At 43.9% G+C, this 16,526-nt stretch overlaps 1 protein-coding gene across 7 annotated transcripts in view; it reads left to right on the top strand.

Annotated features, from left to right (window-relative positions):
• Positions 1-16,526, top strand: part of LOC142590457 (uncharacterized) — a 137,406-nt gene that overhangs the window by 46,955 nt on the left and 73,925 nt on the right. For 3 of the 7 annotated variants that reach the window (XM_075702581.1, XM_075702585.1, XM_075702584.1), the window contains exon 4: positions 11,268-11,336. The exons of 3 other annotated variants lie outside the window; for them this stretch is intronic. In XM_075702581.1, the coding sequence (XP_075558696.1) occupies positions 11,268-11,336 (69 nt within the window). Of the gene's footprint in view, positions 1-11,267; positions 13,162-16,526 lie in introns of those variants that run through there. One more of the 7 variants, XM_075702580.1, reaches the window with a different exon arrangement.

Genomic DNA, 16,526 nt, shown 5'->3' with positions numbered 1-16,526 from the left:
CTTCAGCGCAAATAGCACATGGATATAGAAGAGAAAGCTGACACACACAGGCGCTAACTCCCAACAATTTATTTGCTGGACAGGTGCCACTCTATACCCTCACTTTTTCCTCCCACTTTTTCAAAAATAAGAACGTGTCTACTGACAACAGAGCAAATGATAGTACAACTTACTTGCAGACTAGGCTAAAACTGTTATGTTTAACGCGTGTACTGGAATTTTAACTCTTTCTTCGATAGTGACATGGACAATTGGCTAATACACGCATCGCCAAACTCTTCAATACGAGCACTTTCAATGATGAGACGAGTTAATTTGCATTTGCTTCTCCCCATAATGACTGTATCTTCAAATCGCAGACCGTATCCGTACATATGATAATGAATTGCGACATAGCCATCTGGCGAAGGCTTGTTAACTTTATTGGAGTGCTCCCTAAGCCTATCATTAATGCATGTGCCAGTTTGACGTATACAACTCTTTCCAGAAGGCAATGGAATCCTGTAAAATGCACAGGTGCTACAGTTAATGTATCCTTTTCTGTGCTGCGTTTTGCATGCATCCTTTGTTTTTCTATGTGGTCTTGATTTTGCACACAAGCTGATAAGCTTGTTTGGAGCTGTGAATACTATGTCACACTTTCCACGTAGTCATATTTTCAAGTGATGTGATAGGCAGTGGATGTAAGAAATTACGGGGAAATTTTTCTTTTTAACAGACTCTTCGCTGGCTGACCAGCTTCTCCTGACTGCGTTGCCCTGAGCAGTTTTTCAGGAATTGACGCAATCAAATTGTTTGGAAAACCAGCCTCACTCAACCATACAACCTGTTGTTGAAAACTGGAAGAAATTAAATGAGGGCACGATTTCTTTACTGCATTGTTCACACATTTTCACTATATGCGCCTTTTAATAAAAAACACTATAAGCCTCAACCTTCAAGGTTATCTGTGCGTCGCGTAGTTCCTTATTTAGTAGATAATTCGTTGTGTGTATTGCTCGCCGATAAGGAGGGTAGGTTTGCAGTCATGACTCGTGGGTCTTTTTTCTCAAAGGCTAATGAAGCCATCTCAGCCGTGTTTAGGCAACATAAATGCATCTCGGCTAAAGTCCAAGCTAACGCCATTGATATGTGAAAAAAAAAATCTGGATAGGGTTGTAAGAGGCATTGAGAAGAACAGCGGGAAGTGTTTGAGGTACCTTTTAGCGCGAAGACACAAAAGTAACGTCTTCTTCAGGGTAATCATGTCTGAGGTAGGGACATGGCAGAAGGAAATAGCCACTTACCTTCTAAAAACACAATCTTCTCGACATTAATGACACCTTCTTTGTGAAGTGTTCAGACCAAGTTTTAGAATTTGTTCTGCTCTCTGACAAGAGGCTGAACGTATTGACCGCTGTCATAAAAGACCTTTATTATTCTATTCCTAAATCTGACCTGTTAACCTACCTGCGTTGAAGAAAGCATTGACGAATTTGGTGCTGTGTGGTTTTGCAATGAAGCCACAACTTCTGTTCAGAGTTTTTTGGCATTACTGAAGCAATACCTGACCTCAACGTTTATCCACTCCAATAATGTTCCATTTCTACAGAAGCAGGGCGTATGTATCAGATCTTGTTTGGCATCCGTCCTCGGCAACCTGTCTCTTGCAAAAGTAGAGTCTAGGCAGAGAGGCTAAAGGGAAACTCAGTCTACAGAGCATTCCGATATGTTGACAATTCCCTTTTCTTTCTTGACTGCACTTCTCATTGTTTTCAAAAAGAATGTGAAAGTGTTAGAAGCATAATTTGTGAATGTCTTTGACCTCTTGATATGACCTCTGAAATGCCAACAGATAGGAGTATCCGCTTTCTCAATCTACAATTTTTGTTGTCTGAGGATCACATCTGCTGGTGTTACCAACCTAGAGCTAATAAGCCTCTTTTATCGTACAGCTCTGCTCATCCATCCTTATTAAAAGGGGCATAGGGAAAATGTGTTTGAACAATGTACTAAAGAAGTCGTGCCTACATTTAATTTCTTCCGGTTTTCAACAGGTACTGCAGTTGGCTGAGACTGGTTTTCCAAGCAATTTGATTGTGTCAATCGCTGAAGTACTGCTCAGAGCAACGCTGTAAGGAGAGGCTGGTTTCTCGACATCAGCCAGCTCAGAGTCTGTTAAAAAGAAAAATTTTGCCATAATTCCTTACATCCACCGCTGATCACCTAAACTGAAGAAGGTAGGACTACGGGGATAGGTTGACATAGTATTTACAGCTCCGAACAAGCTTATCAGCTTGTGTGCAAAAACAAGACCATCTAATAAAACATAGGACGTGTGCATATAGTAAAACAAAGGGTATGTTAACTGTAGGACCTATGTTATTTACCAAATTCCATTGCTCTGTGGAGAGAGTTATATCGGGTAAACCGGCAGATGCATTAATAATAGGCTGAGGTAGAGCTCCAATAAAGTTGTCAAGCCTTCGCCAGATGGCTTCCTCGCAATTCATTACCGTAAGTGTGGATACATTCTGCGATTTGAAGGTACAGTTATTATCGAGAGAAAAAAATGCGAATTAACTCGTCTCATTATTGAAAGTGCTCACATTGAAGAGTTAGGCGACGCTTGTGTTAGCCAGTGGTCCATGTCACTATCAAAGAAGTTGGAATTCATGTGAATGCATTAAACATAGTAGCTTTTGCCTTGTCTCCAAGTGAGTTGTACAGTGATTTGCGCTGTTACCTTGGCAGTAGACACTTGCTTGTAAAAAAAAAAGCGAGGGAAAAAAGTGAGAGTATAAAAGTGGCATCTATCCCATAAATAAATTGTTAGCAGTTAGTGCTTGTGAGTGTCTGTTTTTTCGTCTATGTCTTTGTGCTATTCGTGCTACAGGGAAAACCTGCAACATGTGTTCTAAATCGAGCCAACCCCCACATTTACTACTATAGACTGAAACCTCAAAGTCCAAATTAATTTTGTTCATGACAACCGGGTTAGGGTACGTTCGTGTCTGCAGAAGCCTTAATGTAACCACCTGTGGCCTATTTAATTTAGAATTTGCATGGGGAATGCCCTGCACCCTAAGTAATAGTGCTTGGTGATCTCATTGTAGGTTAACAGCTGGTCCCTGAACTAAGGAGCGGGAGATCCAGCCCATTAAGGGAGTACACAGCACACTAATCCTAGTGCCTCCTTGTGTGCCACCTCATTGAGGTTGCGGGGCTCCCTCCAATGACCCCATGTGCACCGAGAACCCAGTAACTTAACTGCATGCAAAGTGATATCTTTAACCCGCAGCAGTCTGTAAGCTGGTTCCGCAACAAGTCCCCTCTACAAGGCTTTAATTGCAGGTTGCGAGTCACTAAACACCAAAACTATCCCTGAATCAATCAGTGTTAGAGCAGTAGCCGCCTGCTCAGCAACCCTTGCATCTTTTGTATAAGAAGAAACGGCATTTCAAACGCTCCCTTTGCCATCTGCCACCACCACCGAATAAGCATCTTTCCAATTAATCCATGCCTCATCAACAAATGCAGAATCCTCCTCCTGATCCATTGCCTCTCGCAACAAGGCGCCCTATCTCTCGCCATCCGCCTCCCTACATTGTGCGCAGAGTGCACATTTCGCGGAAACAGACAAACTATGATATTGGCCCTAAGCTTCACGTTCAACTCGTGTAGCTCCTCCCCATCGCGTGTCATAGCCACCGATTCTCCAATTGACTTAAGATATACCTACCCGCTGGTGTACCTAGCTACCGCTCTGTCTGTGCCGGTAGCTGAGCCTCGACAATGTCATCTGGAGTATTAAGGAAACCCAGTCACAACAACATATTGTTTGACGTACTCGCAGGCAGACCAAGAGCCACATTAATGGCTTTTCTGATGAAAGCTTCCAATTTATCTCCCCCCCCCCCCCCATTCCAATTTAGCTTATTGCCACATACAAGAAATTACACAGAAGAAATGTGGGAAGTAACAGCATCGCACCTTCTCCTAAACCCCTATGCTTATTAGAGATCCTTCTGATAAGTTCTACGGCCTTCTCAGTCTTCTTGGTAATGCACTGAATGGTTCTATTAATTGATCCATTCGCTTCAACTACCAAACCCAGGACTTTGATTGCCTCAACTTTGGGTATCAACGACCCTTCCCTAGTATGGATTCTAACGCAAGGCTCAACTTCCGGTACCCAATCCTTCAGCCTACGGCCTAGCTTCTTAGATTTCAAGATCAACAATTCCGAATTTTTAGTGGAGCACTTGAGCCCCATAAGACCCAAACACTCTTCCGTTAACGTTACCACCTCCTGCAGCCTAGCATCAAGCTCTCCGTCACTACCATTGATACCCCATATAGTAAAGTCATCTGCGTAGATGGAATAGCCAATACCCCAGGCAGTGTCCGGTATATTAGTCAACTTCGATATCGCCGGATTGAATAACATAGGCGAGAGTACAGATCCCTGCGGCGTACCATAGCAACCCAATTTAAAGACTTCCAACCTTATCTCCCCTGCCCTGAGGCATGTCCTTCTATCCATAAGGAAAGCCTTGACAAAATGGAATAGCCGCTGCCCCAGATTCAAGTCTGATAGTACCTGTAGAATGAAAGAATGTCGGATTTTATCGAAAGCTTTTTCCAAAGCAAGTCCAAGTAGTACCTTAGTATCCCTTGTCTGTCGGTCAATGAGCTCATACTTATTCCTTATCATACACTCTTAAACAAATATACACCCACTGGGGTATATATTTGCCCCACAACAATAATCGTCATCTGCCTTGCTTGCGTTTCCTTTCTAGAAAACGATTTGCTTGTTACTTTCCTGTCGAGAATGCTCTGTCATGATGATAACGCGCATGCCGTTCGTGACTTGGAAGTACGTGGCTTGCAGCGGTAAAGAAAGGAAATGCGGACAAGACAGATGACGATTATTGTTGGGTGGCAAGATACGAGCCAAAGGGTGTGATTTTGTTTAAGAGTGCAGCTTCTCGAGTTGAGAGGGCGGGCTGAACTCCTATGATCAAGTGCAGAAAGACACCATTGCCTCAACATAATGCATTAGCCTATTTAAAATGGCATGCTCAATGACTTTCCCCCAAACACGATGTCAGGTAAATGGCTCTGAGATTTTGAAGCCCTATGGCCTTCTCTGGTTTGGGTATCATAACAGTAGTTGCATGTTTCTGCTATTCCGGGAAAGAGCCTTCCTTCCATCAACTGTTGATCTACCGCGTAAGGAACTCTATGGACCCCTCGTTGAAATTCCGTAACATTTTATTTGTGATGCCATCCGACCCTGATGGCAATCGATCATTAAGATCCTGCAGCGCCACCCTTATATCATTTTCAGTAAATTCCTCATCCAAAACTCTATTTCACTATATTCCAAAATCACGTCAGGTGTGTCACGCCAGGTCTCCAACAGAAAGTATCTGTCAGACAAATCGTTCAGCAATGCCTGCTCCATGGAGTCCCGCGACTCCTGATGGGCCAGCTTACCTATCACTAGCCTCCGATTATGTTTAGTGTTTGTCTCATCTGGTAAATGTCTAAGCAAGCTCCAGATGCCTCCCCTCTTAATGCGACCATCAATATAGAAGTGCATGCTTCATCCCATTGCTGCTTGCACAGTACCCCAGCAATGGTCTTAAATTTTTCGATTAACCATTGCTATATGCTTTCTAAGCCTTCTATTCAACCTCTGACTCTTCCATCTTGCTAATGTTGACTTCTTTGCTTCCAACAAATGCGCTGTGCGACTATCCATTTGCTCTGTGCTAATACGAGTCTTAAGCTCCGTAGTGGTCACCTCAACATCACTTTTCAGCCGATTAGTCCACTGTTCCAAGGTGAACCCACTTCCTTCATCGATTCTCTGCGCTCTTCGTTTCCTAAAGAGATCCCAGTGAACCATCCTGAATGTGCACTTTTTATTAGCCACTACCAAAGTAATCATAAGTGTGTAATGGTCGCTACCAAAGTCTATATTAGAATGAGACCAGTAGGAATCCACCACCATCCGAATAAAAGTGAGATCCGGCGTCGAATATACATGTAGACTTGCCGCATCTAGCACGATACGAATGGTCTGTAACCTGAGTTAAAATCAAGTCTAGTGCCTGCTGCCATAGCCTCTCCCCCTTAATAGTGCTATAAAGATATTTCTACATATGATAGGATGCAATAAAGTCCCCTCCAATAAGCAACGACCCATCCTTAGCCAGATTGGCTGCTTTGATAAAGAGAAACGTTAAACTCTGCTTCGTGTCCCGGGGGCTACTGTACCGGTTAAGCAGGTAAATGCCCTTCTTACATGCTGTCTGCCCACCTAAAATTATCTCCACCATAATATATTCAATCTTGCAACCTGCCATGTGAAGATCATGCTTAATATACGCCAGTCTACTATTAATGAGAGTTGCGAGTTCTCTGCCCTGCTCATTATCCTTAACATTTGCTTTGAAACCTTTTAAGGTCATGCTAGACATCAGTGTTTTCTGTAACATAACCTGAGGTTTCACACCATGCTTTCTAACAAACTGCTGCAGGGACGCCTTGTTATGATTGACCCCCACAGTTCCACTGTCAAATACTAAATGGACTATTTTATAAAGCCATCTTGACCATGTAAATTCGGTGAACTTGTTTTGAGCTTAAGTCCACTCGGCGACTTACCCTTCTGGGCTAGCAAATCATCTATGGGGCCACAGCCTCCTCTATACTCTCTGTGCTTCTCAAACGGCGCTCGAGCGGTCGTCGCTTTTCCCTCTCTCTATTGGTCGTTTCCCCCCGAGAGATGGAGCCAACCGCGTAGACTAGCTGTCGCCACTGCTGTACATCATTTGTCTTCAGCATTGAGAGAAAACTTTTGAACTCGGGCCTCGGCTTCCGCCTCAGGTGCACCACCACGGGGATAGACGAGAACAACAAACTGCCGGCCTTGGCATTTGCAGAGGACCTAGTGGTGATGGCTGAGTGTGTACGGGAGCTTCAAGCCTTGCTAGATATCTGCCAGTCAGAGATCTCTGATCTAGGGCTTCGCTTCAGCGCCAAAAAGACTGGGGTGGTCCAACTTGCGAGTGACTCGGCAGGTGACATCTCGGTGGCATTGGATGTAGAGCAGCTGATCTGCCAATCTTACAAATATGTTAGTGTGAAGCTGTCCACGGCAGCAGATATGCACAACATCAACAATGAAAAGCTTCGCCTAGCTGGACTCAGGGCCCAGTGCGTATTGCGTCGCCGTTGTTTGTGGGGTTATAATCGGTACGTCATGGTGAGAGAGTTATGGAAACTCATGCACGTACCCAGCCTGTCATTTGCAAGTGCGGTTGTTTGTCCGCCAGCATCGTGGACGGCTTGAGCGGCGGCAAGGGGAAGTGGGACGTGTTGCACTCGGCTGTCATAAAAAAGTGGCTAATGAAGCAGGGCAAGGGGGCACGGGGTGGTCGAGCTTTGAAGCGTGCTAGGTGACCAGTAAATTGACATTTCACCGGCGTCTGCTCATCATGCGAAGAGATTGATGGGCATGACGTGTGTTTGAGTATCTGACAGTCACATGCCTTCGTACGGCATGGGTGAGGTGTGTCTATATTGATTGGAGAAGCTGTTTGATTTTTCAAGGAACCGCTTAATGCGGAGGGCAGACAGGCTTATGCACACGAGGTGCACCAACGGGTGACTGAAGAGGAGGGACGCAAGTGGCGACAACGTCAAGATGACAGGTCAGCACTCGTCCTATGCCGTCAACACGAACGCAACATTGCCGCCGTGTGCTTGTACGACAACAGCTTGGGAAGCGCGCTGCTACTCGAGGCGAGGGCGGGAGCCCTTCGGACACTTGTGCCCGTGAACATGTATGACAGTGCACTGACTAGTGTGTTGTGCTGCGCATGCAGAAGTGCAGACGAAACGATCGAACACGTGGTGTTGAACCCCAACCAACTAGGCGGGGCCCCGTAATGGCGAACACATGCCTCGAAGTTCCATTGGGTTTCGCAGACACGAATGGGGCAGTCGGGCAGTCGACGAATCAATTCTGAAGCCATTCTGAAGTTCTACCAAAATGCAATTATTCTCTGCCTATTCTTTTAGCTTTAATTTAATTGCCTGCATTTGTAACCTGTATTTTTCCGATGTAATGGTCAATGGTCTATATGAGTGAATTCTAGCTTTCACCCACTGACCTCTATGAATTAAGTTAATTCTGCTGCTGAGCTGCTGAGCACGAGGTGGGGGGGATCGAATCCCGGCCACGGCGGCCGCATTTCAATGGGGGCGAAATGCGAAAACACCCGTCTGCTTAGATTTAGGTGCACGTTAAAGAACCCCAGGTGGTCAAAATTTCTGGAGTCCTCCACTACGGCATACCTCATAATCAGAAAGTGGTTTTGGCACGTAAAACCCCATAATTTAATGATAATAACGGGAGTAATAGTCATTTTGACAGCACGCCACCGTTGGTCGTATTGCCGTTTTTCCCTCTGCCGTTCCTCGTATTTACGCTGCTTCTCGGGAGTCCTAACTATGCGTTCTTTACCCATAACGGCGCTGCATCAACAATGCAACCAGTTGCCAGGCTGGGCTGGTTCTCTTGTGCACGAAAGGCCACGGTCGTCATTCCCCACGTCGCAAGCTGCTGTCGCTGTGGCCGCTTGCGCTACGGTAATCTTTACCGTGAAACGTGTAGGGTGCGCTACGCACTTCGCATTATCAGGAGCGCCTTATCATCAATTATGTGGTTCGGATGCTTGTTTTGTGTTGTTCGTTATTGAAACGAATGCCATTCTATATGATGTATGCGTGATTCAAAGGAATGTATACACTTATTGCTTAACTTTGCCGAGTGCTTGAAGCCTGCTTCATCTCTTCTGCGGGTCGGCCTGGTATTGTACTACCTCGAGGATCGGTCCACATTTTTGCTCATGGATGATGACACGAAAAATGCCGACCAACTAGACGGTAACAGCTTCGCTATAAAAAAAGCCTCAAATGTGTGTGACCTTAAAGAATTACAAACCGATTTCCAGCGAAGCTCTTTCTTTCAAAAAGTTGCAATAAGTTTCAGTTTCTTGTAGTTATGTCGCATACTTTAAAAGGTTGCTCGTATATATATGATTGTTCCATTTGAAAACTTCCCGCATGAAAGGATTTGGAGCACTTTTTGATGAGAATTAAAAAAAAACAGTAATTCATCAACACACATGTTACTTGACCATAACATGTACGATGGAATCCTCCTTTGCGTACCCCCCCCCCTCACTCAATTGCTGCTGCATTAGATGTCTGTTGATTTCACAGTTCTTCCAGGGCTACGGGATAAATTCTTTGTTCGCTAAACACATTCATAAAGCTCCGGATCACTTGTATGCATAAGTTACTGCAAATGGTATAATTAGTGCCTTGTCTTTGAAGTGCACCTACATATTGGCCATAACGTGCCCTTTATTTTTGCCAAATATAAACAAAATTTCTTGTTGAGTTCATCGAAGACATTGCCGAAACCAAGTTGGAACGTGTAATGACGCCTGTATATAGGAAAAGAAAATTCCGAGGGCGCGAAGCAGTTCATGTCGCTAGGCTTAAACCACGCTACGACCTGCCTGTGCGGTCTTTTGCCTAGGTCGCCAGGTTGGCTCATTTCTACCTGGGGACTGTTGTACCGGAGCACTTCGGCACCAGTTCTGTGTCAGCATGGAGGAAGAAGTTGACGTTCGTGTGTGTCTCGCTCTGTCGGTTTTTCGGGCTGTGGCTGCGTTATGTTACTGGCCCGTTATCAGACCCCGTGCCCATGTTGCTGTGAGGAACACGCCCGTTAAATTATATATATATATATATATATATATATATATATATATATATATATATATATATATATATATATATATATATATATATATATGAACACCCTCCCTGCAACCGAGGGGTAAGTTGGGCATAGTATGAAACTAGTGTGTGTGTCTTTCCTTTGGAGCCACCGACAGTGCTTGGTGCCTCCCTTCTCGAATACTACAATACCTTCGCCTTCTAGTGTGTTAAAATCATTTGCACTTTGCAAAGGGAGCTGTCTTTTTTTTTTTTTGTAGTATTCCTTGTCGGTTCCAGCAATCATTTGCCACTATCTTGTGATGGCAGAGCACAAGGAGCAGAGTGCACTCAAAAAGAAGTTGCCGTATTTTTGCACCTTAACCTGCACCAAACATCGTAAAAATTTTACCGTAAGGTCAGGATCGGGGCGCGTATTACTGGAATTTCGATTTGAACTTTTGCTCCATGGCAGCACAGCGTGCACTGCCACAAAGCCACACTTCAGGGCAAGGTTCTCGAGTACTCACACTTTCGTTATCTCCTGAGAAACCCCACCACTTTTCCACCCCTGTGTGTTGAAGCTCTCTTCTCACCTCCTGCACTGCCATTCATTTTCCTCCTCTCAATGGTTCGCCATATTGCATTTAGTAGTTATTGAATAGTGCATGTGGTGCTGGCAAAGTGGACCTTGGGTCACAATAAGCCGTTCTCAATGGCCCAGCTCCCATCTAACAGTAACAGTAAAAGTAAAAAGTAAACAGTAAAAGAGAGTCACTGGCTGAAGATACAACACAGACAAGTCATTTATCCGCAAATGAATGCTCTTTTTGTAAATATCCGAGGGTTGTAGTCAGTTATTTCCTTGGGTTATACGTGCACACTATTTTTTTTCATTCTGGACTGTTCTGAAAGAGGATGTGGGTTGTACATGTTGACAGGTTATATAGAGAAAACTGCGGTATTTCATAGCCGGCTCCTTGCAATTTCGAATTACGAAAACATTGCGAAAGTTCAATGTGTGATCAAGAGAAAACTCGCTCATGAAGTCTCGTATGGGACAAATTTGTTGTGTGAGCGAATCATAAAAAGTCCTGCAAGTGCCAAATTTGCCCTTCCGCCTCAAGTGCTCATTGAGAATATGAGAGCAGGCTTGGTCAAACCACCTCGAAGTGTTCTCTAAGGGTCGAAGAAATCCGGGAGAGTAGGCAAACACTCCATTCTCTCACTTCGTAATTTCTTAGCTTTCTGAAAGTCCCCTTTATAAGTGGATGCACAAACAGGGTCATGCAGCATTCAAATGTAGAAATGTTGAATAAATTAAAAACGACAATTATAGGGTTCTTTGTTTTGTCATACTTGAAATCACGTTCAAAATTTCCCAAATGAAGAAAAGGCAGCTTGTCATTAAATTTAACATCTGTGTTCTTTTTTGACATTTCCTAATAACACTTACTTACTTTTTTTTATTTGTGCAGCATCGAGGCCTTCTCTTTCTCCATCAGCTGCCAAATGTGACAACTCAAAGCAAGGATGCGTCCACCAATGTGAGCCGTGTGACTATGAGGCTGATGAACTATTTCTTCTGGAAGCACATGCCAGCATCCATACTGGTGTTAAGCCTGTTCATTGCCCTTTATGCCCTCAGCGCTTTTTACAAAAGCAGAGACTCAAAACCCATCTGCTCACCCACACAGGCGAGAAGCCGTTTGAGTGCCCTTCGTGCCCTCGGAGCTTTTCAGACAAATCCAACTTAAGAGTTCACCTGCGCACCCACAGAGGCGAGAAGCCATATCAGTGCCCGTCATGCTCTCAGGGCTTCTCACACAAGGGTCGCCTGAAAGTCCACCTGCGCATCCACACAGGCGAGAAGCCATATAAGTGCCCTTCATGCTGTCGGAGCTTCACAGAAAATAGCAGCCTTACGAAGCACCTGCGCACCCACACAGCCGAAAAGCCATTTCAGTGCCCTTCTTGCTCTCTGAGCTTCTCAGTAAGAAACAAACTAAACCTGCACCTGCGCACCCACACCGGTGAGCGGCCATTTAAATGCCCTTCATGCGTCCAGAGCTTCACACAAAAAGGCCACCTGAAAAGCCACCTGCTCACTCACACAGGCGAGAGGCCATTTGAGTGCCCTTCATGCTCCCAGACATTCTCACGAAAGACTCACCTGACAACCCACCTGCTCACCCACACAGGCGAGAAGCCATATGAATGCCCTTCATGCTCTCAACGCTTCTCGCGCAAGTCTTACATGAAAGCCCATCTGCACACCCACACAAGTGAGAAGCCATATCAGTGCCCTTCATGCTCTCAGAGCTTCTCGCGAAAGACCTCCCTCAAACACCACCTGTACAGCCACGCAGGCGAGAAGCCATATCAGTGCTCTTCATGCTCTCGGGGCTTCTCACAAAAGCATCACCTGAAAGCGCACCTAATGACTCACACAAACGAGAAGCCATTTGACTGCCCTTCATGCTGTCAAAGCTTCTCACGAAAGAGCAACCTGAAAGCCCACCTGCGCACCCACACAGGCGAGAAGCCATTTCAGTGCCCTACATGCTCTAAAAGCTTCTCACAAAGGAGCTACCTCAGGAGACACATGAGGCAAGAAGCCATTTCAGTGCCCACTCTACCTTCAGAGATTCTCGTTCAGACATGCCCCGAAGATACACCAGTGCATTCATGCAGGTGACCGGCCATAAAGTTGCACCGTCTGCTCCAGGTCCTCATCACCTAAAAAGACTTCAGAGAGCACAGCACCATGGTGCTGTAATGTAGGTCAACAATCTCGTTGAACTAGAGTCTGAATTAAAAGTCTACGTACGTGTAGTATGTTACATAGTGTTCTACCCCATCAGGTAGCACAAGTATCTCCACATGCTCCTGAGAGCAAGCGTTAACTCGGGCGCAACTCCGATGCCGCCTCTTCAAATATATGTAAAACGCAGACATGCTTTCTAAAATAACCGGTGGGCTGATTATAACGAAATTTGTGACATCTGAGAGAAAAAATTAAATTCTGGTGACTGCTGAAAGCAGATTTTTGGTTGAAGGCCTCAATATTATAACAGGAACTTACAAAGATTGTTCAGCTTGAAAAAATATTGGATCAAGAAGTTAATAAATTTTTAGCTCTGCACCTGAAATAAATATAGAGGTGCTTTAAACTGCATATGCTTGATCTTCCAAAGAAGACAAATTTGAGGTATCAATCTATATTGATACATGCATCTTCCGTGTTTCTTGTGGACGATGCACGCGGACGCCCTGACGAAGACGACGAATGTTCTGGAGTTGTGCGCCTAACTGGCCAGCAGTGCAGTTTTCCTTTGTAAATGTACTCATTAAATAGTCTCGAGTTCTTAATCCTTTGTTCACGTAACATTTTGGTGGAGGTGCGGGGTATCGATTCCCGTACCTCTCGCACCTGTCGAGCCCCGTACCTCTTTCATCAACTTGCTACATAGTTTACAGGGACATTGCAAATGTCCTACTCACTTATTGGTGGCATATTTGAACGCTTTGTTTATTGCATAATTTTGTCCTGTTTAAATGCCCTATTTAGAGCATTTTACAGAATTGTGATATCATTTTTTATTTCTGAGTTAGAGTTGTAAACTTGATAGTCTCGTTTTCTGAAAATTAATGATTTTCAACAATTTTTATTAAAATATTGATGACCTAGATCAAGAATTCACTACCAACAGTCGGTAGATTCTGTTTCTTTTATATGCAACAAACCTCACCAGGTATGGTGCCGTAGTTGTCAAGAAAAATGATCTCTCCTTTTCTGTGTATTTAGATGGGAGCCCCCAAGCTGAAGCTTGCTCTGAAAGGCTCCCTGAAAGACTTTTGTGGGGTCACCATATTTTCTCTAGATCTTTGCTCGAAACGTTATGGAACACAGAGCAAAATGAATTACCAGAACTGACCTACACAAAGCCGTTGTAGCTGAGAAAAAACTCAAGATACAGGTAAACCTTGATGAAAAGAAGTCTGCAAAAACAGCAGTTTGTTACATTGTGGCTTTTCATTATTCAAAATGTATTCGATGTTTGTACCTATCTAAAAAATTACTGTTCGCATGCCCCTACGAACTACATATATTCATTGTAATAATTATTGTTACACTACAGATGTCTGGATGATGTGCTTTTTAAGCCCGTGTGTTTTTTTTTTTTCTCAGTATTCTCTTTCATACGTATGAACTTGGTCTGTTACCAATTCATGTATTTGTTGGCTCTAGGTTCTGGTTACATGGTTCATCCAGGAGATTCTTTTCATCTTATTCTATTCACATCTTTTTTTTCAAGTGGTTACTTTTTAGAGAAAAAAATTGTTCAGTAAGTTAGCTATTCACTGTCTGTTTCATCAGAGCCCCAAATGCCAGTGTTTACTGAGTGCGTGAATTATACTTGCACACATTTACACTTACACAATACTTGAATTACAGCATACAATGTAGGGTTAGCATTTTATTATATCTGGGGCTGCAAGAGAAGTTCAGTGACGACAGTTGGAAGTTCATTACTAGCACAGAAAGAACCTGTTATGAGCAACGTAAATGGGTAATTTGAGCATTGCATTTAATGTCAAGTCCACCATGCCTAATGCATTCCTACATTTTATTTCAACTAACGTACCAGCATTTCTATAAGCACTAGTGTGACATATAATTTTAGAAATATTTATATAAAATTTACATTTTGAATTGGGCATATATACCTGCACTGTATAATACAGTTGTGAACAGAAGGCAAGAAATTGGGCGAATCCTGTTTTTCGAAATTTGAAAAGATTCTGAATTGCAGTGTTGCCAGTCTCTCATCAGATCAGGAATTTCCTCACCAACAAAATTGTGCACAAGACATGCTTTTAAGATAATAAATATGAGGATTCACTGTTTTTATTAAGGGCGTGCAAAGATTTGATAACTTAAAGTAGGCACTTTGTCAATACAAATATTTTCTAATAGCCTTCGAACACTTAAATAAATTATATGTGCAGAAATAAACCTCAAAGTGAACCGAAAGTATAATAAATGTAACCCCTGTGGGCATAGTATAGGCATAAAACATCAGAATGTGCGTAGTAGAGGCTGGGGCCCTATAAGGTAAAACTATTCCAATATGTATTTATTCCAATCTCCTGACGTCAAATTTGAGTAACCGCTGACGCACCCATCGGGCGGTGAACCGAAGGGTTGTCTGAACAGACCAGTCAAGCGCACTCCTCGTTTGTAGAAAGTCACTTTTGTTTGCTTTAAATAACCTTGCCTGCACTGAGCGGCTTGTCTTATCTAATTGGCTGACAAGAAGAATCGAGGAGCATGCTCAAATGGAAAGAGATTCAATGGGGAGCCAGTGCATTCATTGAATATTGATAACCGAATGAAGAAGGTAGTGCCGCCGTCTGCGATTGGTCCGCTTTCGCTTACTTAGCTTGCGGTGGCTGGTCAAAAATCGCGGCGGCATGCAACGAAGGTTAAGAATGCTGCTAAAACGAATCCTCAGCAAAAAAGATTAGGCAGAGTCAGGTCGTAAACGTGCCGAAAATGCTAGAAAACGCTACACGGCCACACAAAAGGTTTTATTATACGCAAATAGACCCATGCTTTTTGGCAGGTGCCAGTGGCCAATGCCTCAGCGATCGGCGACAGCAATCTTTTATACCTTTCGGAACGGGGCAGCCTGCGGCTATTCCGAAAAAAAAAAAAAGATCCTTTTTTTTTTTTGGCATGTTAATGCAACTTTAACGTGGACACGTCACTTTGACGCGCTGAGTTTTTGCGGTTTTGTGACGTCGCGGGGCAGGCAGGTGAAATGGATGTGGTCCAAAAACTTTGACCAATATCCGTGGCATAGTGGCAAAAGAGGGTCGAATCAGAAATAACTTTTTCTTTTGTTCGGTCCAATCATGCATAAACAGTGTGTAGACGTCGTATCAGATGGGGAGCTATCGAGGCTTTCGTGACGGGGCATGGCAGAAAGACGAAGCGGGGGTGGTCTAAAAAGGTTTTCGACCAATCGTGGAGGGCTGATTGCAGAATTGGAATAGAAAATTTTTGAATAGCTCTACATTATAGCGCCCCTGTATACGCTTCTCAGGCAGCTAGACTTCCCTGGCTATACAGGGATAATTTGCACTCTCTGAAGAGCCCTTTGTATGCGAGTGATTTCCTCATTCGTTCCTTCTGCTCTATTTGTGCTTTTACTAAACAATGCTTCATAACGTGCGATGGAACTAGAGGAACTTGCCAATGTTATTAACACCAGGACATGCACATTCTTTCACGCATATTTTGATAATAGCTGTTCATTTTTTGAAAACTCATCATCGATATTATCATCATCACCTTGTTTTTTGTCCATTGCAAGACGAAGGCCTCTCCCTGCGATCTCCAATTACCCCTGTCCTGCGCCAACCGATTCCAACTAGCGCCCGCGAATATCCTAATTTCGTCGCTCCACCTTGTCTTTTGCCGTCCTTGACTGCGTTTTCTTTCTCTTGGCACCCATTCTGTAACCCTAATGGTCCAACGGCTTGTCAATTAGAAGACCGGCTATACCCGTTTACTCTCTGATCCAAGCCGCTCTATTTCCGGGGGGGTGGATAGGAAGCAACCCAAGGTAACATTTCTGTGCGAATGAGTGGGGCTACCTTTACTATTGTAAATGTGAGTAATACCCATGGTTCGCCATAGAAACGCGTAGACCCGCAAAAGAGAAATG

Source organism: Dermacentor variabilis, chromosome 8 (assembly GCF_050947875.1).
Source record: "Dermacentor variabilis isolate Ectoservices chromosome 8, ASM5094787v1, whole genome shotgun sequence".
NCBI classification, from domain to species: Eukaryota; Metazoa; Arthropoda; class Arachnida; order Ixodida; family Ixodidae; genus Dermacentor; species Dermacentor variabilis.
This window is presented reverse-complemented; position numbering and strand designations above follow the sequence as displayed.